Source organism: Punica granatum, chromosome 2, assembly GCF_007655135.1.
Source record: "Punica granatum isolate Tunisia-2019 chromosome 2, ASM765513v2, whole genome shotgun sequence".
NCBI lineage: Eukaryota > Viridiplantae > Streptophyta > Magnoliopsida > Myrtales > Lythraceae > Punica > Punica granatum.
In genome coordinates, this window is record NC_045128.1 from 32,112,800 (window position 1) to 32,138,111 (window position 25,312).

Consider the following 25,312-nt stretch of genomic DNA (forward strand, 5'->3'; position numbering starts at 1 on the left):
GAAATATTTAGGAAATATTTATTTTAGAAAAAATAATAATATTTAGGAAATAATATTTTAAATTTACTTAAAATAAAATAAGTGTTTAAAATAAAGAATAGGTAGAAATAATTTTTATAAGCACCATTAATCTGTTCGAAAAAAAAATCATATTTTTAATCAGTAAAATTAACTAAATTATAATTGTGAGATAATTTAGCAAACACTATTAAAACACAGTACATAATTATGCTTATTTAATTGTCGCTGCACTTCCAAACAAAACCATATATATCTCACGATAACGACGCAAAGGGGATTGGTCATTTTGGACGGTTGTGATGGTCTTTTTGCAACAGGGACCCATCATCACCAGTTTGGTGTGGGACCTGTTGGATGGGGGCGCCCTAGCCGTCGGCTTGGTGCTATAAATTATGGACTGCATACCCTAGTAAGCCTACATATATAAAAGAGGTGTTTGGGCAATTATTGGAAAGTAGGACCCACAGGCCTCATATACCATTAATTGCCATATGTAATGCTTAGGCACATCATCAAACCGGCCTGACCTAATATAAATCATTGATCTTTGCATCTGGCAACAAGATAATCCTATTCCCACCGTCTAGATAGGATCATTGGACAGACCACAGCCGAGTACATGGTGATAGCATGTCAGATGGAAATTGACTAGCTTCGTACTTTCGATTTGTCGATAATTAATCCAAGTGAGCCAAGCGCGATGAATCAGTGATAGGGAGACAAGGTCTCGGTTGAATCTCTTATGCTTCAATTTGTTTTTTGAGTAAAATATTTTCTTTAACCGAACTCAATTCTATTCTTCACAAATTCAACGGCATGATTATTATTTTTTACCTTTTTCTTTAATTTAATTATAAAGTCTCTCAAATATTTTTTTCTAATTATTTTTATAATTAAAATAAATTCTTTATTTATTTTCACATCTATATATACATAATAATTTTTTAATAATAAAATTTTAATCTACTTTCACATATATATATATATATATACACGTAAATATATATTTTCACACATCAATATATCTGTCAACACTTGTAATCATTGCAGAAAATCAAGTTGAGTTGGATCATTATCCATCTCGAAAACCAAATGCAAGCTTAGCTAGTATGATTGACACGGAATTCACAAGGGAGAAACTGGATCAATGATTGACCGTCCGATTTAGTCCTCCAAAGACCTAACATTATGTTTGGATATTCTTCATTAAGGGGTTCAATTAAGGGGTTCAAAGTGAGAAGAGTTTGAATGGTTATAAAAGGCTAAAAAGGGGAAGGTTTAAGGGGTTACTAAGGGATTACAAAACCCTTATTTTGATAGAGCTCATTAAAGGGTTTTCAAGAATTTGATTGGATTCTTTTTATTATTTTGAATTCATTTTGAGATTGAGTTATCAAATTATTATTTTTGGGATTGCTTTATCCCGTCTTGATACTCTTTAATTTCTTGGATCTTGCCCCGTCAACTTACCGGAAAAAAATATATTATTTTTAATGAAGAGATGCACAAAAACCTCATAAATCTCTCAAATTTGAGGGTTTGAAGTTATGGCATTTGGAGGGGGACGGAGGTATTAAGCCCCTCCAAAACCTTTATAATTTTTTTTCCAAATAAGATTATTGGAGGGGTTTATAACACCTTCAAACCCCTCCCCCTAAAAACTCCCCGATAGCTCCCAAACCCCTCAATCCAAACATAACGTGACTTAATCTCGAAATTATGGGAAGAATCTATAATGGATGCCCCCATATTAAGAAAAACACAACATGAATAATCGCATATACAGCTCTACTACTCTTTATTTCTTTTTCTCCTGCATTTATAATTTAAATTTAATTTGCACGTTTAAGAGGCAGAATCCACTATTAGGAGATAATTAAAGCAAAAATTTTACCCAATCATGTACCGATCGACGTGTATACTAGATTCATTCAGTCACAAAATCCGAGCGTGCGAGGAGTCGGGGTCTAGTTACCATTCCCATGTCGCGGTGTTCATGGGCCTTGATGGGCCGATCTACTTCAGCTATGGGCTTTAATGGCACATCGTTCTGGGTCCTAATCCATGGGCCCAGATTATTGTCGGCCCATATCCACCAGATCGTCCCCTTCTCTCTTCGCGACAAGTCGAGAGTCGAAACAGTGAAGCTCATTGCGATGGCTTCACCTGCTAATGCTAAATCGACGGGGATCTTATCAAAGCGTGCGATACCTCTGATTCTGATTTGCAGACGCGGACCCAAAAGAAGCTAACGTCACCTTCTTCTAGTAACTTTCTAGGGTTTCGGAGCGGACGAAAATGGAGGACGATGCTATCGATCTCACCGGGGATGGAGGGGTCTTGAAGAAGATCGTCCGGCGAGCCAAGCCCGACGGTGTCTCCCCTTCAGAGAGCCTCCCTCTCGTCGATGGTATGGACCTGGCTTGTAATTTGCCAATTTCCATATATATTGGATCCCTTTTTCTTTTCTGCCCTGTTTTCCTTGGGGTTTTGTTTGCCTTGTGAATGAATTGTCAGAAATTCAAATTGGTCTGCTTCAAACTCTCTCTGTTTTTTTCTTTGTTTTTTGTTTTTATCCCAAATTTCCCTTCTTTTTTTAACGTAATTTGCAGACTGTTGTAATTGGGAACGTTTGATTCTTTGCGTGGCTCTGTAGAATTTTTATCTTTTTGGTTGAGCAGTCCATTATGAAGGAGTCCTTGCCGAGACCGGCGAAGTTTTCGACACGACGCGCGAAGATAATACTGTGTTTTCCTTCGAGGTCGGGGACGGCTCAGTGATCAGTGCTTGGGACATTGCAGTGAAAACAATGAAGGTGAATTTCTTTATTGCCAAATGCAAAAAAAGAACGAAATTTGTTGATTTCTTGTGATCTTCCAAATATGAGTTTTCCATTTAGTGTTTGCCTTTCTCGGTTTCCGTTAGGTTGGTGAGGTCGCAAAAATCACTTGCAAACCTGAATATGCCTACGGAGTTGCCGGTTCTCCACCGGACATCCCACCAAAGTACGGAATCCTCTTCCTCATTTTCATTCCACTGTTCAATTTTATTCCGGCGCCAGCAAAGTCGCTCTTATTAGCTTGATGGTTGAGTTTTACCTGTCCTAAGTATGACCAGAATTTGTTTCATCGTCTAAAGAGTTTTTCAAAGTTAGTAGCGACAGTTTTCTTTTCCTGTCTACTCTCTTCTTGGATGATGATAATTAAAATTCATGTGCATCATTTAGTATATGTTCCTCGACATTGTTGCTTCCGCATGTGCAGTGCGACCCTTATTTTTGAGGTGGAGTTGGCAGCGTGCAAACCACGCAAGGGTTCGAGCCTGAGCAGTGTCAATGAGGAAAGAGCTAGGCTTGAGTAAGTGATGTTATGCCTGACATTTCCTTATCTTGACCTTCATAATGGCGATGTGGAAGATGACAGCTCTACTTTCTTCCATTTTCTGCAACTTCATTTGTGACTTCCGAAAAGCCATCTGATAATATGCATAACGTTTCCTTATCTCGAAAACAGAGAGCTGAAGAAGCAGCGAGAGATAGCTGCAGCCTCAAAGGAGGAAGAGAAGAAGAAGAGAGAAGAAGCTAAAGCGGCCGCTGCAGCGCGAGTTCAAGCCAAGTTAGAAGCAAAGAAAAGTCAGGGTAAGGGCAAAGGAAAGGCCAAATAAATAAAAAGCTATGTCTTTAGACTATTTACATATAGCATGAGACAAAACACAATCAAGCTTCTCAACATATAGCATTTCTGTACTAACAGTAATTTATTTTGGCTGATATAATCGTATTTATACTGCCTAGTCTCCGAAGCTCTGGTTTTGTGGGGGATGGATCCTCATTTCAGTGTGAATTTTGTAAACTGATCAAAGACCCCTATCAGGATCTTGATTTCCACTGATGCTGACTGTGAGCAAATGGATGGCAATTGGCGACATCCATTGAGTTAATCTGTTGGTTATTACTAATGAGACAGACATCTGAAATGTTTTCTGCATTAGGGGACTGTTAAAGTTAACACGGCATATAGTTTAGTGTTTTTAGGATTATGCAGGTCGGTTAGATCATGTAGGAAGCGTCAGCTCCGCTTCAATTCTCGTGCCATCCCAGTCCTGCCCTGGACTTGCAAATGGGACACGTCCCTTGTTGCCTCAGCCATGGATCGATACAGTTGACATGAAACTGCACGAGATAAAGAACTGTCTTGTCAGTCCAGTTATAGATTTTCCCTCGAAACATGATCAGGGAATATATTTATAGAATGAAAGTTCGTAATAGTGTGCCAGAGAATGATAAGAGTTAAAAGCGGGAGTCTGAATTGCCAAAAAGATATATTTATGGCCTACATACATACACATACATACCTGATGGAGGCAAGGCAAGCTCCTAATAAGCTCACCCGTAACCACTTGCTCCAAGCAAACGCTGCAAGTCAATTCATCTTCAGATGCCTTCATGCTCCCAGCACCGCTACCATTTACATGATTTTTCTGCCAATGATTCATATCAGTATTCTGATTCGGTGGCTGATTTTGAAGTATGAATAAAAATGATCAGAAGATATCCAACTAGTTGCCTCTGAGAGGAAACTGGATATTTGCATTCATTCGAATATACATAACTGATGCAATTACCTCAGCTGGTAGCGAAGATGAGCCCGGCTGCACTGAGGAGGTGCTACTGCCAACGGAAGAACTGCTTGTCAGATGAACTAATCAGAATAACAATATTTTCCAAAAGAACCGTATGAAAGATGGCTCTTTCTGAAACAATTTATATCTGTTGTTGCAGTTTCTGTTAAATTCTACTAGCAGAGAAACCACGGAGAAGATACAACCGGTGATTATATTAAAAGCACGAATTAGGCAGTAAACGATCTAGGGCACTTATGTGAACACACCTGTGAGGACCGGCAACCTTGTATTTGTGAACTGGAAGGGCATTAATTTCTTCTTCAGTCAAGGAGGAAGCTGCCGGTCCGTTATCAGAATCCAACGCCCTTAGAGTCTCATAATCTACAAGTCAAAGAAAATCCATCAAGTACAGTCACGAATTGCACTATTGCTGAAGGGCAAATGAAAATTATGACATGGCATCATTGGTTTGGGAAAGCTGAGAAGTACTTTCTAGCCTCCCATTTTCCAGCTCCACCACCAAACAAAGCCTACTCTTATATAAGTTACATCAAAATTGAGAAATAGATACGATCACCACACCTAGGTCATCGAACTCACGATCCAGGAGAGCAAGCTGGAGCCTGAGGCCCTGCAGACGCCCTCGAGTGGGCAAGGCTATCGAAGGGGGCATATGAAGCCGCAGTTCGGTATGGCTGAGGAGGCCATTTACAGCTGCAGCTTGAGCTTGAGCCTGAGTCTGAAGCTGTTGGCAGGCGGCATACATTCTGAGGGTCGTGGCCATTAAAAATACCCCGAGTACCAACCAAAGCTGCAAGAGATTTTTCTGTATCAGGGGATTGATGGGTAGAATGGGATAATGTGGAAAGACAGTACAGGTCCATTTTTACATGCTAACAGAAGGGCAGTACCAGAAAATTTGGTGACATTTGGTTCGAGTTTAGTATCATAAACAACAGCATTACTGTATCACAAACCAGTACCGGGTTAGACATAAGTTATAGATAAATTTCCAGGTTTATGATGGAACAGAAGATTGACAAGAGTTCTCAGAAATAAATTACCAGTAACAAGAAACGCGAGGGAGTTAGAACTGACAGGTCGAGCTGCATGAACACGCTGATTAACACAGAGAAAAAAAATTGCATTATATGAACATGAACCGAATTGATTTGCACTAAAGCTGCAGTATCCCAGTTGTTGAAAAACAACTTTTACCAATACACGACGGTCGGGAATGAACTCTGGAAGTCCACTTTCTATGTCAGATCTAGTCCCACGGAAGACAGAACTCATGTTCCTAGAAGATTATCAGGGGTGAAATTGCTGATTTAATGGTACTATGATAATATAGTACCAATATGCAGTCTTCGCTTACCTACATTTATCAGAACAGCACAACCGTCAATAATTTTATGGGCATTGCAGAAGTCAAAAAAGCATTCTGAGGTCATGGTAATCTAAACCTCAGAATCCACAAAAGGTCTAACTTTGGAGAAGGTGGATATATTATCTAGGTAGTAATAAAACTAGAATAGAAATGAACGTGATCAACCAAGATTCCTTCAACCTATCAGGCTCTAAATTTTGGAAAAATAGATCTCATAATCACATTGACATGCAAATAGGAAACCTTTAACATAATCATTCTATCAGATTTTTCCTCCGTCAGTCCTACCAGACCTGGCCAAAGGAATAGCATTCAAAGAAGAACCTAACTCCAAATTTGCTGCACAGCTGCAAGCAACCACGAGTCAAGTGGATATGAGAAAGCCAGCAAGCAAACGACCTATCCAGTACTATGGCTACAAATTAAATATAACCATGGAGTATCTAGAAAGCTCACTCCTAATGCAAAATTAAGATGAACTAATACATTTGACAAACATAGGATAACAATAACCGATGAGTTTATTATCCAGAATAAATTAAGCACAGAGCACCTCCAGGGCAGTCAATGTCATTGTCATCCCACAGAACAAAACCCTAAGAAGCAAAATCTCCATTCAACTGTGCCTTCCAAGCCAAAATCCCTCATATTGATCGCATTGACAACATGAATACCCCAAAGAATGAAAGGAGAATCTGCAAACTTCCCGATCACAACAATACAGAGAGGCAATCGTCTCGAAATGGGAGGCTATGCAGAATCAAAAGACAGAAGAAGAATACGGAAACAGGGGCTCACAGGGTCGATGACTCCCCGCGAGGAACAGGTCCCCACCAAAGGCAATGTACGAAGCGGAGATTGGATGGATCAGTTGCGTTCCGTTTTGGTGAAAATGAATATGCTTTCACGGTGATTGGATGGATAGCAGACGAGAGGACTTGGTTGAACGATTTGGCTCGGCGGGGTGGGCGTTGGGTTTTGCTTGTGGCCTCTGTTCCTCTTCTTCTCCTCCTCCGAAAAAGGGCCAAACTTTGCCTCGTCGGCCGGTAGGGGAGGAGCTACAGTTGGTCGTTTATGCTGTCCCAAATAATAATTATTAAGAAAAGTATATTTTTGGTCCATTATCTTTTACTACTTTTTTATTTTTGTCCACTTTCTTTTTTTTTGTCCAGTATCTTTTGCTTTTTTCTATTTTGGTCCACTATTTTTCATTATTTTTTTCTTTCCATCCTTCGGAAACATTTTCCGTTAGTTATGCTGACTTGGACAAATTGCTTGGATACCCACATCAGGATTAAATGACACATGGCAATTTCCATCTAAATCTAGACCATGACGAGGGAAGAGTTGTGAAGGCTCAATCTCTCTCATCACAGTCGGAGAAAGCAAGATCTGCTATATCATATCACATTCCTCATCTTCATTGTTTCATCTAGTGCAAATTTTGAGGAGATGTGGGTGCCTTCTCTCTTTCTCTCTCTCTCTTTACTCGCTTTGAACAAATTATGGAGCTTTTATAAGAGAAATTAGGATTTTTGGGAGTCTAAATTCAGACCCAGTGTGAGGATAAAGAGGCAATAGATATTTTGGACATCAATTATGGGTGTATTTGAAGCTACAATCAAAGGAAGAAATTAAGATAGATTTTGGCATCTGATGACAATGTCGATGGCCTCTCTGATGGCTTGTTTTCTTGTGATCTTCTTCTTTTTTCTTCACCCCCCTCTCTGCCTTTAAAGGATATGGCATGAACATGGGACTTAGTTAATTGGCAGTTGACAAATTCAAATATAAGTGGCTCAACTTATGTTCTTCGACTAATTTGGGATTGATTAGGATGCTAGTCTTCTTTCAAAACTAAATTGCTTCCGTTGACTTATCCAACATACGAAAAAGAAAAAATTGTTTTCTTTACGTACTGGAGTGAGATTTTATTTTTGCAAAGATAATAATCAATTAAAGAGGTGGATAAATAACCATCGTGGATTAGTTCAAGCCGTTCGACTCTTGTATCGCCTAAACAAGGTCTCGAGTTTGAGTCATTATGAATGCAGAAAAGTCACGCTGAAAGAAATTTATCCCTTAGTGGACTGACCAGACTTAACTGGATTAGTCGGTGCCCAATTGAGTTTCCAGATACTAGAGTTCACACAACAAAAAAGAGGTGGATAAATGGTCGAAAATAGAATTGTGTCCACAGTTTGATTTTTCCTTTTATGTGTTGAGTTCCCTCTTGTCTTGCTTTGTTAGTTTAATTCTAGTATTATATTCCCAGTAAAAGAAAATGTCCCCAGTACGTAGTTGATTAGAGGAAGAGGGAGATAGCTTTGGATAGAAGTTCTTGAAGTCAAACATGGATTGAAGCAGCTGGTCGTGGCAGAAGAAGCCCTCTGAGGAAAACAACGGGTACATTGAAAGGCCTTACAGATCCTTCCATATGTTATGTGTCTCTCTTTCTCTACCTCATCATCTTCTTTGCACCACTCTCCCTCTAATCTGCTTTCGGTGGTTGTCAATGCAGGAGATAGTGAGGTCTGAAACTGAGGAGGGAAAATAAGACTTAAGGAGAACGCGAGATACATACTCTTGTGTTCATCGTCAAAATGGAAAAAGAGAACTCAGATTTGGTTTGATCGATTATTGGTTCAATTTATCGGTCGACCCAAACTGTTTAATTTTTGCTTACATGAACCATTAAAATATTATATGTCAGCATATTTAATAGAAAAAGTGACTGAAGTAAGGCAATGGAAAAGTAAGGAGAAATAATGGATGAAAATAGAAAAAAAAAAGGTCCAAAATAGAAAAGCAGTGAAAGCTAATAGACTAAAAGCATACTTTTCAATTATAAAACTCCGAGAAATCTATACATTTTCACCTCTAAATTTGATTACTTTTTTTTATTCTCTTTTTTAATATTTTTAATCATATAGTTTTGAATGCTTTTCTATTTCAGTCCTTTTTTTCTTTTTCTTGGTTTGCTTTCATCTAGTATCTTTGATTACTTTCAGTTTTTCATCTTATTATTAAATTTTTTATTAGAGAAAAATTTAATTTTGGTCCTTGAGTTTTTATAACTAGTTTTTTCATCCTAATTCCTTTTAAAAAATATTTCTTAGTAATAAACTTTTTGTTTCTTATAATTCTACCTCTAAATTTTTTATAAAGATTCCCACATGACATTTTTTAAAATAAAATTTATTTTTAAATTTCAAAATAAAACAAAAATAAATTAAAATAATAAAAAAATTGTGAAGCTACTTGAAAGAATGAGCATGGGAGGGCATTTAAGTCATGGCAATCTTGGTAGTGGTGGTCTACGGTGAGAGCATCAATACTTGAATTTGCGAGCAAAGAAATGAAAAAATATAGGAAAACTAGAGGCGATTGTGACTCGATACCCACCAACACACTTATGAGGTTGGTCGTGACACACCAAGCAAGAATATGGTGACTTTTGATGCAAGAAATGATGTCGGAAAGTGCAATGGTGTTTTAGATATCGAAGAGAGTATTTAACAAATCTATAGGCGTGGGCCAAAAGTGGCCTTCTTTAGGGTGGTGGTGCCCAGCGTCATCTCCTACTGCCGCCTCTCTCCCTTTTAACAATTAATAACCAGTTGAACATCCTCATTTTAACAATTAACACCAAGAGTTGAAATTACATATGACTCAAGTTTTGAGTAGGTTCACAAGTTCCATATTATTATTTTAATTTTTATTTATTTATTTTCATATTTTTGTAAAATAATTTTATTCAAGATATATCACGAAAACTGAGTGATAAAACTACGAAGAACAAGAAGTTTAACACTAAAAAAAAAGAATTAGAACAATAGAAATAGCAAGAAAAAGTTAAGGATCAAAACTAAATTTTTTTCTAATATATATTTTGATAAAAAGAAAAAAATTTCGTTTTGCATTCTTTTATGGTGAATCTTTCCGTTAGAAGCACAAATCATCTAACTTGTCGGAAATTGCTTTACGATATTGGCGTAAAGCACTTGCCCTGCTGTTGTCTTCAACATTTTATTAATAAGGTAACATTGTTGTGAAGAACAGAATCGACTGGAATTCGAGTGTTGAATACTTGAATGATGCATTATTCGACCTTGGAAGGGCAAGGGAATGTCAGTGATGAACTCACGATACATATAAAATGAGGATGAGCCAACCCCGACTCAGTCTACATCAGATGAGCCTATATCGACTCACTTTTGGTACAACAATTATTTTCTATCATCTCATCTTCTGTTTATTTTTGTTGGGCTACTTTTCCTTTTGCAGTTATTAAGCGCCAATAGTAGCTTCTTGTCATATCTATGCGTTTTCTTTTATTTGTGCACTATTAATTAGTTGAAGCCATCAATAGCAGAAAGTAGAAATAAATATCTTATCATAAAGAACTGATTTTCCTTTCTTCTTCTTCTTCTTTTTTTTTTTTTCTTTTCGGTCAATTCATACCAGAGTTAATTGTTAGAATGTAGACATAAAATGCAACAATCAACTCATGATATAACATTTTTCCTTCTAGTTTTGCCTACTTTTTTCGGAATAATGTGAGAAAATAGATATATACTATTTTACTGACATTACATTCCTTTATAAATATTTCCCATATATCAATTGGATTCTTGGTCCATTTTTCACATCAATCAGATCCATAACCTTTTAAAAGCACATCAATTATATGATTGACCTATTCTTTTTACATCACACATTCTCTCTATTTTAATTTCAATCAATTTACCATATCCTTAAGCTACAAAATGCCTGGAAGAGGAAAGTAGGGCGTTCATGAATTCTGCTAAGTAATGAGAAAATCATATGAAATCTCCATAACCTTGCTTGTATTTGCTCAATTCACCAGAATATAGGAAAAATGGGCGATTTTGGATAATAAGATAGAGATGATTCCACGACAGTAGGGGTGCATCCAGTAATTAGCTTAATTGGTCACTGAACAGTCCTCAATCTTTATGGGTTGTTGGGATTACGGGTTATGGAGGGTTAATCTAAACAAACTGTAAGCCATTCGTTCTTAACAAATCAAACCATGAAATTTAAGCAATTAGCAGATACTTGAACCCAAAACCATTACATAGATCCAAATACACACCACCAATGCACCGAATTTAGCATATCTACTTTTTTGCCTTATTTAAATTCTTTTATTTATTTCCTGCCAATGGGATTTTTTTGAATTATTTTCTAATTCTGAGAGACTTTTTAATTACTGGCGAAATTTTTGAGAAAAAAATCCGTCAGAAATATTTTTGGAAAAAAAAATTTGCAGGAAGTTTTTTTTTAGAAAATTTAATCTTCAACAGAATTTTCTTTAGAAATTCCATCGAAAATTTAAAAAAAAAATTCCAATGGAATTTCAAGAGATTAGTCCCCTGAAAATCCTCATCGGAAAATTTCCTATGGTACCTTTTCTTAGAAATCCGTCAGAAATTTTTGAAGGAAAGGTTTCCCTTGGAAAATGATGAGTTTTGTTGTAAGCCAGCAGCCTAGCACATCCAATTTACGAATTTTGAACACATTCATGGGTTTACGAGTTTTAGCACATATTTATAGCTTGCAGAAAAGGTCATCCAAAATTCGTCGATTAGCACGAAATCTATTTCTCTATATACATGGGTAATTAAAATAAGCTCCTCAGACATGTACGATAAGAAGACTCCGTTCGTTCCACGAGAGCTTGTCACATTAAATTTTTGACAATTTTCTGTACTCTTGATTGATTATCTCTTTGTGCCACCGTCTTTAATGTGGTGCACGAACAACAAAGAATGAATTCAACAAGTCCAAAAATTTCCCCCTTTCTTCTTAAACACGCCGTGATCCTCTGTTTCTCTTATTTCATTTCTTTTTTATATGTTTCTCCACCATTTCCAATGTTTCCTGGAGTTGGTATGCTTGACTCTGCCGTAAATTCGATTTTCTGGTCTCGTTTCCTTAGGTTTTAGTTTATACTAGTGCAGAAACCATGCTTCGCTGCGGAACTGTGCTGGAAAAAAAAATATCTAATTTTTCGAGATGAAGTCCGGAATTTAGATAAGAATTTAATAACAATGATTTTTTTTTTGCTAAAAAAGGAAAAGATATTAGAAAATTGAGGGATTTATTAGAAATCAAGACATTATAATGAAGAAATATTTTGACACTCCAATAGTACTCCCTTGTTATTATTGCTCCACTAATAATAGAGTTAATAACTAAAAAAATCTCTAACTTTTCACATTTTAACCATTGTAGCATAAACTTTTTGCTTTAACCAATTAAATCACAAACTAACGATTTGATAACAATATTAGCACACCGTCAATATCTCTATTAATTTTGACCGAAATTGCCGACAAAGACATGATTATGCTACGTGACTCACGGTGATTGATCAAGTGAGTTCCATATTTTAAAAAAATATAAATAATCTGAAAATTAATTACAACAGAAAAAGAAAAAGAAAAAAGATAGCTGGCCGATAATGAGGAGAAGGAGAGGTGGGCGACGGTAGGGGTCTCGATGCCAGCCACAACCCTCCCAATTGAGGTAGCTGGGAGGTGGGGGCCTCCATTCCAACTATGTGCCGAAGCAAACATTATATATATCTTCCTATTGAAGAACTATGCTGAAATGTTAGTCGTAAACACAGATAACGTCATCGGCATGCCATTGCAGAGGTACGATCTTGTTTTAATTCACAATATAAGCAATGTGGAAATGGAAAAGGAGAGGAATATATCATGGAAGAAGGATTCACAAAAAACGCACAATATTCTTCGAAAAGCTTCCCGAAAAAAATGTGGATATCCTTTCAGGTATTGAGTATATAATAGAACCTGCTGATATATCTCACTCGAACAATGACGACTAAGGTAACGGACTAGGTTGCTACCATTACTTGTAAGAAGATGTGTCATTGCTTTTGGGTTTCCCAACCCCATCTTCTTTACATCATCTCATCGTAGCTGGGCTAAGATTAGCATAACGACATTGATCTCTCTAACCCAACCCACATTCAACTGACCCAAAGGAGAGATATTATGAATTTTGTTGAAACCTCGCATATTTCGACCCATATGGTGATTATCACGAAAGTATGGCGTATAGATCAAGGCAGCGTCGAAACCAAATGAGACGTAAATTGCGATGAACAAATTGATCCCGTGTTGCTGATTAGTTAAGCCTCCGGTCGGAGTTCAAAATTGAGATGGAACACGGATAGTGAAATTCGAAAAATCACAAAGCGGGAATTGTGCTGATAAGGCCAAAAGAGGCCCAATCCAGTCGGAGCTGAATCTTTCAAAAATTGAAGACAGTAACATTAACAAGACCAGACACTGCCCGAAAAGACGGCAGTGGGATTCCCATTGCCATCACCACACACCACACGACGGCTGTCAAAATACACACACGGTCACACACGCACAGTGCCAGCTGGTTCCCAAAACCCAGAAACAAAAGGGAAAAAGAAAAAACAAATAATTTTCCTCGACTAGTCAATCGGTAACTCAACAAGTCAAAAGACGTGTGGAGACCATTCCATACTAAGGCCAAAAGGCCCAAAGCTTCATTTGGCTTCGGTATAAGTATCAGTCAATCACAATCGTTGATTATCATAAATTTTGTGGTCGCCTAATATGACTGTAATGTGCATACCATCATAAAAAGCTACTTTCAAATTTATTGAATTTTCATTAAGCTCGTACGAATTTAGATTCATTTTTCACTTAAAAGTTCAAGCAACGTGTATCGTGTAGTTTATTTCTACCTATGCTTTTATAACGTGCCCTTAAATACTCATCCCGAGCAATTTTCCTCGAACTTTACTCATCTTCCATGCTCGGGTGAGGAGGAACTGATACGAGACGCTCTTTTAAATGGTTTCGGATATACTGAGCTTGGTGTGGTGTTGATGTGTACATGCGCGTAAACGAGCATATGCGTGATTTGAGTTCTGATACAATATTAAAATTTTATCGGGCTTATTAACTCAAGCTGATAAGTGGTGGAACTCAAGTTACATGTAAACTCATGATTTTCTCTTTGATTTTTCAATGTGGGCATTCTTCGTAGTTCATAATGGATGACATGTATTTGATTAAGGTTAATTCCTAGCTAGAGCAGTGATATATTATACGCTGTAATAGCATATTCCTGGGACAACAAAGCAATGGATAATGGATATACCCAATGTTGCTCATCGTACTCTGAAACTTATTGCAAAAGATGGTCGTTGAGGATAGTTGTTAGTGAATGTTCTAAACAACTAAAATGGCTCATAAATCTAAGATATATATGAAATATAATCGACATCTATCTTTATATGAAATTTCAAGAGTTGTTGACAAGTTACTTTCAGCAAATGAATGATGCGGCACTATAAGAGTTGCTTATTACATTTCATTTCATTAGTATATGGCATCTGTTGCAACAGTCCAGCTCAAGAGCAACTTTAGTCGAGTCGATTACCAAGTTACCAACTATATTCACATCATCGAATGAGCTTCCTACTAAGGCCCCAGTTTGGTTAATGGACAAGGAAGAGTTATTACTTACAAGTTACGAGTAGGATCTCAAGCTTGTACAATATCTAATTATTGCCTTTTTTTTTATCAACTTCATAATACATGTCATTATTTTGGAATCTAAGTTAGTTTCCATGTTAAAAATTTATAGTGTCATAAAAGTATCGTATTCCTTATTTAACAGGCGATAGATGATGGTTACTGAAAAGAAAAGTAAACTTTAAAAGATATCTTCTGACAACTACTCCACCAAACTCACCACAGAATTCAGAGAATCCCAAATGGAAAATACAAAATATTTACATTAAAAAATTGTGTGAAATCAAACAGATACGGGACACTAGAAATATACAGTACAAATTTCAATAATTTCACCCAAATAATAATCCCCACTTCACTCACCAAACCGAAGCTCACAACGTCCGATCAATGGCCCACCTATAGCAGCACGTACAAGCTCCGCTACGGTGGGCCACTGATTGGCCAATGTGGGGCCCCAGACAACTACGATCACCTAAAGCCCGTTCTACGGTGCTCCCGCCTAGGAATCCAATCCCAGCCGTTGGCTGGCGAGATCGCACCGGACGTCCGCCAAACCAACGCGCGAGTTCGCCAAGTCAAACTCCACCCACTTGTCCTGCTGGTGGTGATTTCCAATCACGAACGCCTCGACGCCTAAGAGGTCCGAGTTCCCGAACGTGAAGCAGTGCACCTGATCGTTCCCCTTGACCAGCCCAGGGACCCGATATAACAGCCTCTCGCCCGAGACTACCATCTCCGCGCCCCTGAACATAAGGGCCACATGCGGTAGCGCGGGAAGCCTGGCCCGTCCCAATGGAACAAGGAAGCATAGATCCATTGCCCCTTGGAAGACATAATTCGGGTTGTCGTACAGTTTCAGCAGGCCTTTTGTCTGCTCGGCGAACTCGTTCCTCAGTGCATTGTAGACGGGGCCGAGAAGGAAGGTGAATTGGGTCCCGGAGTCGACCATCGTTTGGCCAGCGCCGGTGTGGTCTGGGACAAAGACCGACTTCGGGAGCGCCAGGATCTTCCCCGAGACCCTGATCCCCTCCATCTGGACCGTGTATGCGACCCGGTCGAAGTAGGGCAGCGGGGTCGATATCTGAATCATCGGGGTGTAGTTCAGCGGGCCGACCCACGTGAAGTTTGCATCCCCAAATAATAGGATGCCAGTTGCATCCGAGCCCGAAATGCAGTACGAGAACTTCTCGAGGCCCATCTGGGTCACAACGGATAGGGACCCGCGGTTCATGCCGAGCAGCCCCGTGGTTTTTGAGTCCTCCTCCGGGTTGCTGCTCTGGCCCGAGTCCATGCACCCGAAAAGGAACCCGGGCCTGGCTGTCGTCCCGATTTGGAACGTCTCTGAGGAGAGGTTGCCCTCGATGGAGGAGGCGTCTGCATATGAGACTATAGTGTGGCAGAGCTTCTCGGGGCCGCAAGAGGCGGGCACGGGCAGGTCCCGAGTCCGGGTCCGGCAAGTCTGGGAGGAGCAGGGAACCGGGGAGTAGGACCTGGAGGCAGCTGGGTCAAAGACCGACCGGAGGCCGGGGGACTTCTTGCAGTGGAGCCAGGAGAGCTCACTGCCGGTGTCAAGGACCATCGTGACCGGCTGCAGCGGCGTCCCCGCGGCCAGGGTCACCGTGAGGGTCACGTTGTGGCGGAATGGCAGTCTGCTGGCAGCCTCCGCGGCGCCCACGCGGGCCATCCTCAGAGGCAGTATGGCATTCCCGACCGCTGAAGAAAGGCAGAGGCAGCAATTTATGAAGCAAAAGATGCACCAAATAGTCAACTGAAGCATAGGAGAGGCCATAGACGAGCAAACTTCAGATGCTTCACTGAACGTACTATGTATAGTGGCGATTATCGGAAGACCCAATCGAATGAGCTTCCGGAAATCGACCGAACGTGGCCGATGTGTTCTTGACCGTTGGATTGGACTTTAATGTTTTACGAAGGGTTTTATCGGACAGGGGGGGACAGAGGAAGGTCTGTTGATTTGTATGGGCACTTTCGTTCGATATAAATACATAGACAGGAAGGAAGGAAAGAAAGAAGGAAGCGTACGTGTGTGTGGGTGAGGAACGAGCGACAATTGTAGATTTTCATCAGACATGATTTTCTCGAGGCTGAGGGGCGCAATTTTCAGCTTGTTGGTGTTTTCTTTTAATTGATTTGCACCATCTGGTGTTCATAAATTTTATGGACCCTAACTAATCTAGGTTCGAGCCGAATAGAATCGATAAGGATTAAGATTCTCCCGATCGTGAATTTTTTTATTCATAAGACTTGAATTTAAAAGTTTATTTAAAAAGAAAAGACGTCGGACAACTTGAATCGATTCGTAATTATTATTATTCTTTTCTTTTTCCTTTTTTTTCTTTTGCTTTGTTCTTTTTAAGAAAATGCTTTTTAAAAAAATATTTGCACGGTTCTCAAGAAGGAAAATGGTATATTTTAGTCAGTTCCATTGCAACTTGTGTGGCTTCCGCTCTCGAAAATCTATGTCGGATCAGCTCAGTCGGAACAGGAGAAGTGGGGCCAAATTGTTTTCCTCATTTTCCATTCATATAATATAAATTATGGAAAACGAAAATATGAAAAGAAAAATAACTTTCCAGTTGCCAAACTCTTTTCTCTCTAATTATTGGTTGGTTAAAATGTATTTTTCATGTACTGCTCAAATCCTCAGGGTTCCCTTTTTTTTTTTTTTGCAATAATACATGATTTTACTCATTGAGAAAAAAGAGGGTTCATCGGTAGGGCAGAATAGACGGTCAGCGAGTACATTACTCCTAATAACTAGTATGCCTCATCCCTATTAAGTATAAGCGGCCTAACGAAAGGCCCGATCTCTTCATGTTTATCGTATTAATTTGCAGTATTTATTTGACTTAGTAATGTACATATATGTAAATGGAGTAAAACTTTTCAATCTATACATGTATGAAGGTTCATTTGAGAACTAAATCAATATAATATTTTTTTTTGGGTAATAAAATCAATGTAATGATAATCCTTTCAATAAGGAATAAGCTCTTGCGAAGAGTACAATTTGGTGTTCATCAATATTTCTTAGAAAAAATAAAATTATGCAGAAAAGGAAATGAAATAAGGAAGAAACAATGGTTGTGATCTTTTCTGCCCCAAAAATTAAAACTGGATATTTTTCCGACAATCGTACTTTGTTACCCTCAACAATTCTTTTTTTTTTAAAGCGTGAAAATTGCGGTTTTTTTCAGTAACATATAATTTATTAGGCAGTGTTGGAAATTGGGATTTTCGACAGAAACTGACAATCTGGGTACAATAAATTAACAAAATGGGCAAACTTGAGAGGGAAGATACATCAAAAAATGGGTGATGATACCAATTGCCAAAACTGTGAGAACCAATTACCTCTGTGGTAATTGCGTTAAAACGACGGATAATCGCCTTAAACAATATCATAGAACAATCGACATATCTTTAAGCATAATATAAAAATGATTGACTAACAATTTCGATTTTGTCTAATCAGACAGGCTTGTCATGATGTTATATCAATTCGTAGTCAATGCTCGTCGAATCGAAATGAGTTGAACTTGCCCAACCAATCAATCAGCTTTGGTCCCACAGTTTCCTAAACACCTACCCGATTGGGTTGGACCAACCTACAGTAGACCCTTTAGATCAACACATTAGCACGAACATAAATATAATATTCTTTGTGTTTTGACACGGACTTACTAATTTAAACTTAAATTTATAGTTTTTTTCCTTAGGTATTTTGAATGCCATTTCAAAAATCTCTAGTCCACGAGTCGATCCATCATGCTATTTGAATTGATCCGATTGACATCGGTACAACAACAAAAATTGTATAAACGTGTTTCTATTAATTTCTGATTGTTATTGAATAAGATTCTGTTAATTAATATAATATATGACCAAACGAAGCACTCTAATTAAGACAAATAGTTAGGCGCAACCTAGGAGTACCAATCAGCCAATAGAATAGTTCAAATTTCTGTTTTTCAGACTACATGAGACCTAAGTTGTCGAGCACTATGAATACTACAAAAATTATATATTGGAAGATTAATAAATGTTCCTTCTTTTTTTTTCTATCACTGTGAAAAATATGCATAATCTATCATCAACTTTTATTTTTTTGATAAGATCATGAATTGTACTTAACTTATTGATCGATATTAATCTCTTTATAGTGCATTAGTTTGTTCTACCCTTTGTGTCTCCACCAGTTTCGAAACTCCTGCACTCTAATTTAATCAATCCATATAACAACCTCGCGTTTTGCCAAATGTATTACAGTTTATAATTTATTATGATTTTTTTTTTGGATTCTGCATGGAAATTTATGAGCCGGTTGTTCTCATCGGTCACAAGGATAAATAAGTAATATATGCATAATTTTTAAAATTAAAATGAATGACGCCATATGAGGTTGTAACATTGATCCACAAGAAGCACAATAAAATTCTTACACTAATCGGACCTATTCTTGAGAGTGCTGCTTGAAGGTAAGAGAACGACTGAGGCAAATCTAGCTCCTAAACGAGCGAGGACGCGAGTCGAGGCTATCGATGTGATTTCATAATTAGTTGTTGCGGACGTCTAATAAAAGGAACTTCCGTATAATTTCCTCTTGTAAAAAAAAAAATTATCCTCTCAACTTATAAATAGAAATTGGATGAATATATCACGAGAACGGCAATCAAAACATCCTTATCAACAAGACTAGAAGAAAGGAATTTCAAGTCTTTACATAGCTAAACTAATATAGTCTAATTAAATACTATTTATAAGTCATTCCACGCGCTTTTAATTAATAAAGAGTGATAATCGATGCTTGATTTTTCAAAGAGATCAGCACAAATTTTGATGGTTTAATTTCTAGTCCTTAATTGGACAATGCATCTCCGAGCTTAATCAATTCATGGTCCAGCCAATTAAAATGTCAATTTTCCATAGTCAATCCCAAAGTTGGTAATGCTGAACTGTCCATCATTTTAGACCCACTTGGGAATTTAATTTTTGATGGAGAGACCAGTTCTAGATTTATACAAATAATGGGAATATGCATGCCTTTTGGATTTTGAACCGATTGATATTGATAGAAATCGAGGTGTAATATAGAAGAAGTAAAGATACAAAACAGTTCCAAATGTATACAAATGATGGAAATATGAACGACTTTGGATTTTGAACCTATCAATATCGATAGACATCGAGGTGGAACGGAGAACTTACGTTAGAATAAGTTCTTCGACTCTAAATGGACTGTTGGTGACTCCGGAATTCAAATCGACATACTATATGGATAACAAGTTCTTGAAATAGCATTAAAAGTAATGTTCTCATGATTTTTTTTCCTTTTGGGTAGAGGGACTAAAATTAATCTATTAACAAAGTGAGGAAGAATCGAACTCGACTTCTCTGCAAACTACACGATTATCTTTTTGTTTTGTTGACTACATCGACTATGTAAGAAATTAAATATTTTTTTTCTTCAAAAATCAAGTTGTATTAAAAATTAGATGTATTATATGCTCTAGGTGAGCACCATGTTTGATTATGGATATTATAAGTTTATATATGTAAATGTTGCACCGGGGATTAAATTTTTTTTCTCTCTCTTTCTGCTGATAATAATTAGCTTATAAATATTCTTTGTATTAATTTACTAAATCTATTGACAAAAGAATCTTGGAAAGGAAATCAATAATCATTTCTCCCTTTACGTGGTGACAATTCGATGCTGAGGAAAAAGAGGAAATTGGTCATGACCCATGACCCATGCACCACATAATAGAACAAAAAGATTTGGTGCGCTTTCACCATCAAAAAGCCGACCATATATATGCCCCGATGTGAAAATTTCTATGGAGACCCCACTATTATCAATTGTAGTTAAGATCTTATTTATAACAATATTTGTTTCATGCAACAAATAACGATTATATTTATCTCAAAAAATCATTATTGATAACAACTCAGACTTGAAACCGCGTTGAATTGAATCGCATAAAATCCTTTTCCTCACTGCTAGCACCAAAGTATGTTTATTTATCTCTTTGACATTTACTCCGTAAAAATTCGTATATATTGATGTAATTTTTCAGATATCAACTGGCTATTATAATAAAATGAAAAAAATTTCAAAGAATGTAATCCGGAGAAGGTTTCTTTAGCAATCTAATTTAGATTATATCTAAGTGCGGGATGGAAATTAATCAATGATTGGCACAATCATACAGAGAGTTTATTACCAAAAAAAAAAAAAAGGAATATTAGATCAACCTTCTTTGACTTTTGAAGATGTGATATATGTACCTAGATGTCCATTTCATATCTACCAATAGTCATTAATGAATGAGAGGAGGCGGCCTGTTTTATATTTGACTGGTATTTGAGAACAAATCCTGAAGTAGGCCATTAGCAAGGCTTGTAGGGGACAGATATACATTAATTAATTTTCTAGAAATAAAGGAAAATGATGGAAAAATACAAATTAGAATGCCATTTGGTTCCTAGTAAAAACTGAATGTAGAAAAGAAAACCATTATTCTCATTTCTTAGGCTAAAAGGTTCTTTTCTCAGTTTTTCTAAAATCTAACTAAAGCTTTTGTTACAAGCCACTGGGCTTAACTTCCAACTAATGTGCTGACGAAAAATTATGACACCCGTGCAAATTATGAAAGCTAGGAATGATACTTGACCCAGCTAGCTTAGGTGCGCACGCCATCGATGGGCATCTGTTCACAAAATAAGGAAAGCTTCTTCATCATTTACAAACTTGTGCTTACTCGAACCTGCAGTTTCCCCGGAGTGTATGTTGTTTCCAGGACAGTGCTGTCCAATACTATGAACTTTTCCAATCGACCGAACCTTCTTGTAGTTTTTGACATCAGAAGACACTCCTCTCCGGCCATGGCTTGTAACAACAGCTGATTTAAGTGAAGTGGATCGTTGTACGAAATTCTATCAACTAGAGAATGGGCCTGGCATATCGGTTAGAGGTTCTAACAGAACAAGTTCTGAACCAAATATAATTAGCATCGACTAATGTTAGCCCACAAAAACAGAGTAATGGGTTTCTGCAATCGTATGACTCATACCTATTTCTTACTTTCATGTCAGATTTCCCCCGAGACCCAATCAACGCAGAGTAACGTCTACCAGTTTTGACAATTTCCCGTGGCACGCCTACTGCCATTTTAAACTTCCACCCTAGCTATCCCGAATAATACCTCAAAAAGGTTCAACTAAATTGCAGGGAAAGACGACAAAGAAACAAACCGGATTTATAAGGAGAGTTAAGAATTTGCGATATTCAATTTGGAAAATTATCAGAAAGAAACAGACCGCATCGAACTTGAGATACAAAAAACAGAAAGGGATTTCATGAACTCTAACCAAAGCGTTTATGTGATAGCTGAGAGGTCAAGAGGCCACTAGATTATGTAACTCCCTGCTCCCCCAAAAAACCAATCTTTAAAGTGACAGTCTGATTCATCTGAACACAGGTGCTCGATGTTGCTGCCTCCACTGCAATTCATCCTCCAATTTAGAATCCAAACTTCTGTTATCAGTTCGCCACTGCAATGTATCAGCAAATTTCATTCCAGATTCTTCATCCAATCAATCCACTAGATGCCGTACCCTTGGCTAAATCATGAATTGTAAGATTGACTCATGCCATGCCTTCATATTTACAGTTAAAACGAGTGCGAACGATTTATCCACTAAGCATATCCTCATCCCAGCCCTCCACTACCTTCTGTATCCATAGTTGTTGGGATTCAAAGAAAATGATCTCGGCCTCCTGAAAGAGATGTTCGAGCTCAAAAACGACCCTCGTCCTACCATCCTTGAGTCAGAACTCGAGCTTGATGTTGAAGCCCCGGAAGAAGGTCCAAAACGCCCACCAAAACAGCCAAACAAGTTCCTCAAGACCCTCCGAAGCCCACCACTTTCTCTCCCTCGACCCCCTCTCGATGCCCATGAGATCCTCCTCGGGATCCCTCCACCATTACTGCTATTGTTGTTAAACCCACCATCCATTTCAGTATATACCACCGGCAGCTCTCCTTCCCCGCCCCTCCTCCCGCCTGAAAAGCGCCCAACCGCGAAACCGCCGCCAGGCAGCCTCCAAATTGTCAGCCCAACAATCTCCTCATCAGGATTTCCACTTCCTCCGCCTCCGCCTCCACCTCCACTTGGCTCAGCCATCTCTGCTGGTGGCATCTCATGGCGGCACACGGGGCATGAGTTCCGCAGCGAGAGCCAAGGCAAGATGCAATCTTGGTGGTATATATGCTTACAGGGCATCTCCCTTGCCTCATTTCCCAACTCAAAAACTTCCTTGCACACAGCACAGTGAAGTTCAGTCTCAATGATGTCCTCTCCGATTTCAACACTCGGCATCGACTCGATCGCAGCTTTCGAAGCCGGGGGCTGCTCTAACCTGCCCAATCCACTGATCTCCACCTGCTGGAGGTAAGTCAGCAGTCGATCAATTCCCGATCCAAGTAGGAACTCCGAAATGCTCGGCGGCAGCGGCCTCAATCCCGACCCTCCGCCGTCATCATAATAGAGCTCGTATCCACCCCTCTCGCTGCCGTCATCGCTGGCCCCACCTTCGGAGGGCCGCCGAAGGACGATCACCGGGTTGAAGGGGGACCGATCCCCGCCATTCCTGCGGCTCCTGCGGAGATTAGAGCCCGAGTTCTGTTCGGAATTGGAGCGGGATCCGATCCGGTACATCGCCGCAGCAGGAAACCGCCTCCTGCCAGCATCATGGAGGATCGACTGAGGCGGGCTCTCGATCTCCTCGATGAAACCGCTGTCGCAATCGGGGCAAGTGACCGAATCTTGGCTCCAAACCCTGATGAATTGTCTGCATCTATAGCACCAGTAAGACGACGTGACCGGTGACGACATCTAAATCTCCGGCGGCTAAGAATCAAACACCTCCCCCGCAAGATCCGATTCGCGGAAGGCTCCACCAAGACCAACCAGATCGAAACGTCTAACAAATCAAACGATTGAAAATCAAACACAACACCAGAATTCCTCAAAATCCTCGATAATCTCCGACACGGATCAGACAGAGAGAAGGGAAGAACGATTTCCCGATCTACGACGGGCAAGGTCGGGGCCGAAAGAACAAGTCTTTGCCATGAAATCGGGATGGGGGAATTTTCAATTTAGGGTTGGGAGGGGAGTTTGGGTCGGGAGGGGATTAGGGAAGGAAAATGGGGAATGATCGTTTCGGCAGAGCGATAAACGGCAATAACGCGTTTATCGTCCATTTGCGTGTCGCCAACGCTTTACTTGTGCGACACGTGGACTCACGCCATAGGCCACTGTTAACGACGCTGAGTTATCGCTGGCGATTCGATCGGGGATGGTCGGTCAAACTCTCGGGGGAGAGAGAGTATACGGTTCGGTGGCGCACGCGCTAGTGGGAAAGAGACTGGCGCGTGGGCCACACGTCACAGGAGCTCTGTGACTGCGAGGGGTAATATGGGAAGCATAGGGGGGGAAAAGATCCACGTCGTATTCGGACCAACGGGCGGCGGGTCCCACGTGTTTCCAGTGGTTATGTCCGATGGGAATCCGGTTGCGTTTACCGGATTGGCCCTCGACGGAACCTGAAAAACAGAAAACACCCAACGTGGTCCCCCCAAAAGATGAGAAAATATTGAGTAATATAAAATTATTTGATTGTGTTGAATGACATGTATAAAATAAATAAGAGGTAATTATATAACGAAATAAATGTCATTCAGAGATAGAATTTTACACCATCTCTTGATTGTGTATTATCCACTTAATATTTTCTTCCTAAAAGATACCTCACTAATTTATTCCTCACTTTTCCCACAATCTTAAGGCTTTGTTTTATTTTTGAATAATAATCTAATTTTACATATCTCAATTCTATTTTTCATCAAATTCAACAATATAATCATTACTGTTTTATTTTTTCTTCCATTTAAAAATACTTTCTCACTTATATTTTTTCATAACCATTTTAAAACTTTAATTTAATAATAATTTGTCACTCATACTTTTTTCTAATCATTTTTAAAATTAATTTTTTAATAATAGACTCTTCATATACTTTTACATCTATATATATACACATATATATATTATCACACATCAATATATTTATCAACACTTACAATTATTATATAAAATCAAGTTGAGTTCGATCACTTATTCAACTTGAAAACCAAAAAGAAGCTAATTACCTCCCCATTAGCCATAGTAAGATTCTATTAAAACAGTTTTTCCCATCCTTTTTATTCTACTCGAATTTGATCATCTTTATAATGTTCAATTAAATTAATTTTGTTGTCATCTCATATTTTTCGGCTAAATTACGCAACTTACCTCTTCATTTGTTTTTTTCTAACTTTCAATTATTATTACCAAAGTTAGTTGGTTCAAACGGTTCGACACTTGTTCCCATTTAGCAAGATCTCGGACTCGAGCCTCGTGAATACAGAAAATTCGCGCTGGGAGAGTTTTACCCATTAGTGAGTCGACCCGACTCGACTGGGCTCATTGAGCTTCTGGCTATTGGGGATCACATCGAAAAAGCGTTCAATTATTATTCTTTTGGCTAATGCAAGCAACAAAGGGAAAAAAAAATAAGCATTTTATGTTTGTTGAAAATGATTGAAGTAATAAAATTACATCAATCAAGCCA

At 38.7% G+C, this 25,312-nt stretch overlaps 4 protein-coding genes across 7 annotated transcripts; 1 reads left to right on the plus strand and 3 right to left on the minus strand.

Moving 5' to 3' along the window:
- Positions 1 to 2,160: 2,160 nt before the first annotated feature.
- Positions 2,161 to 3,911, plus strand: LOC116197107 (peptidyl-prolyl cis-trans isomerase FKBP20-1). Its single transcript, XM_031527133.1, has 5 exons — positions 2,161 to 2,431; positions 2,703 to 2,836; positions 2,947 to 3,026; positions 3,285 to 3,377; positions 3,534 to 3,911. Exons 1-5 carry the CDS (start codon positions 2,320 to 2,322, stop codon positions 3,682 to 3,684), a joined length of 570 nt encoding a protein of 189 aa, XP_031382993.1. The 5' UTR covers positions 2,161 to 2,319; the 3' UTR covers positions 3,685 to 3,911.
- LOC116197106 (E3 ubiquitin-protein ligase SDIR1-like) lies at positions 3,660 to 7,099 on the minus strand. 3 transcript variants are annotated; one of them, XM_031527130.1, is made up of 9 exons: positions 6,833 to 7,099; positions 5,863 to 6,022; positions 5,709 to 5,763; positions 5,556 to 5,608; positions 5,227 to 5,455; positions 4,911 to 5,025; positions 4,645 to 4,690; positions 4,375 to 4,500; positions 3,660 to 4,192 (listed from the first exon to the last, which is right to left on the minus strand). In XM_031527130.1, exons 2-9 carry the CDS (start codon positions 5,938 to 5,940, stop codon positions 4,100 to 4,102), a joined length of 795 nt encoding a protein of 264 aa, XP_031382990.1. In that variant the 5' UTR covers positions 5,941 to 6,022; positions 6,833 to 7,099; the 3' UTR covers positions 3,660 to 4,099. The 3 variants fall into 3 exon arrangements, with proteins under 3 accessions (XP_031382990.1, XP_031382989.1, XP_031382991.1); XM_031527129.1 differs by having other exon boundaries at positions 4,645 to 4,705; XM_031527131.1 differs by lacking the exons at positions 5,556 to 5,608; positions 6,833 to 7,099 and having other exon boundaries at positions 4,645 to 4,705; positions 5,863 to 6,004.
- A 7,711-nt stretch (positions 7,100 to 14,810) lies between these two features.
- LOC116198004 (aspartic proteinase PCS1) lies at positions 14,811 to 16,716 on the minus strand. Of its 2 annotated transcripts, XM_031528302.1 has the most exons (2): positions 16,435 to 16,715; positions 14,811 to 16,323 (listed from the first exon to the last, which is right to left on the minus strand). In XM_031528302.1, the coding sequence occupies exon 2, from the start codon at positions 16,292 to 16,294 to the stop codon at positions 15,110 to 15,112; it is 1,185 nt and encodes a 394-aa protein (XP_031384162.1). In that variant the 5' UTR covers positions 16,295 to 16,323; positions 16,435 to 16,715; the 3' UTR covers positions 14,811 to 15,109. The 2 variants fall into 2 exon arrangements, with proteins under 2 accessions (XP_031384162.1, XP_031384160.1); XM_031528300.1 differs by having other exon boundaries at positions 14,811 to 16,716.
- Positions 16,717 to 21,873: 5,157 nt separating this feature from the next.
- LOC116196342 (probable E3 ubiquitin-protein ligase RHC2A) lies at positions 21,874 to 23,876 on the minus strand. Its single transcript, XM_031526014.1, has one exon. It carries the CDS (start codon positions 23,530 to 23,532, stop codon positions 22,363 to 22,365), a length of 1,170 nt encoding a protein of 389 aa, XP_031381874.1. The 5' UTR covers positions 23,533 to 23,876; the 3' UTR covers positions 21,874 to 22,362.
- Positions 23,877 to 25,312: the final 1,436 nt, after the last annotated feature.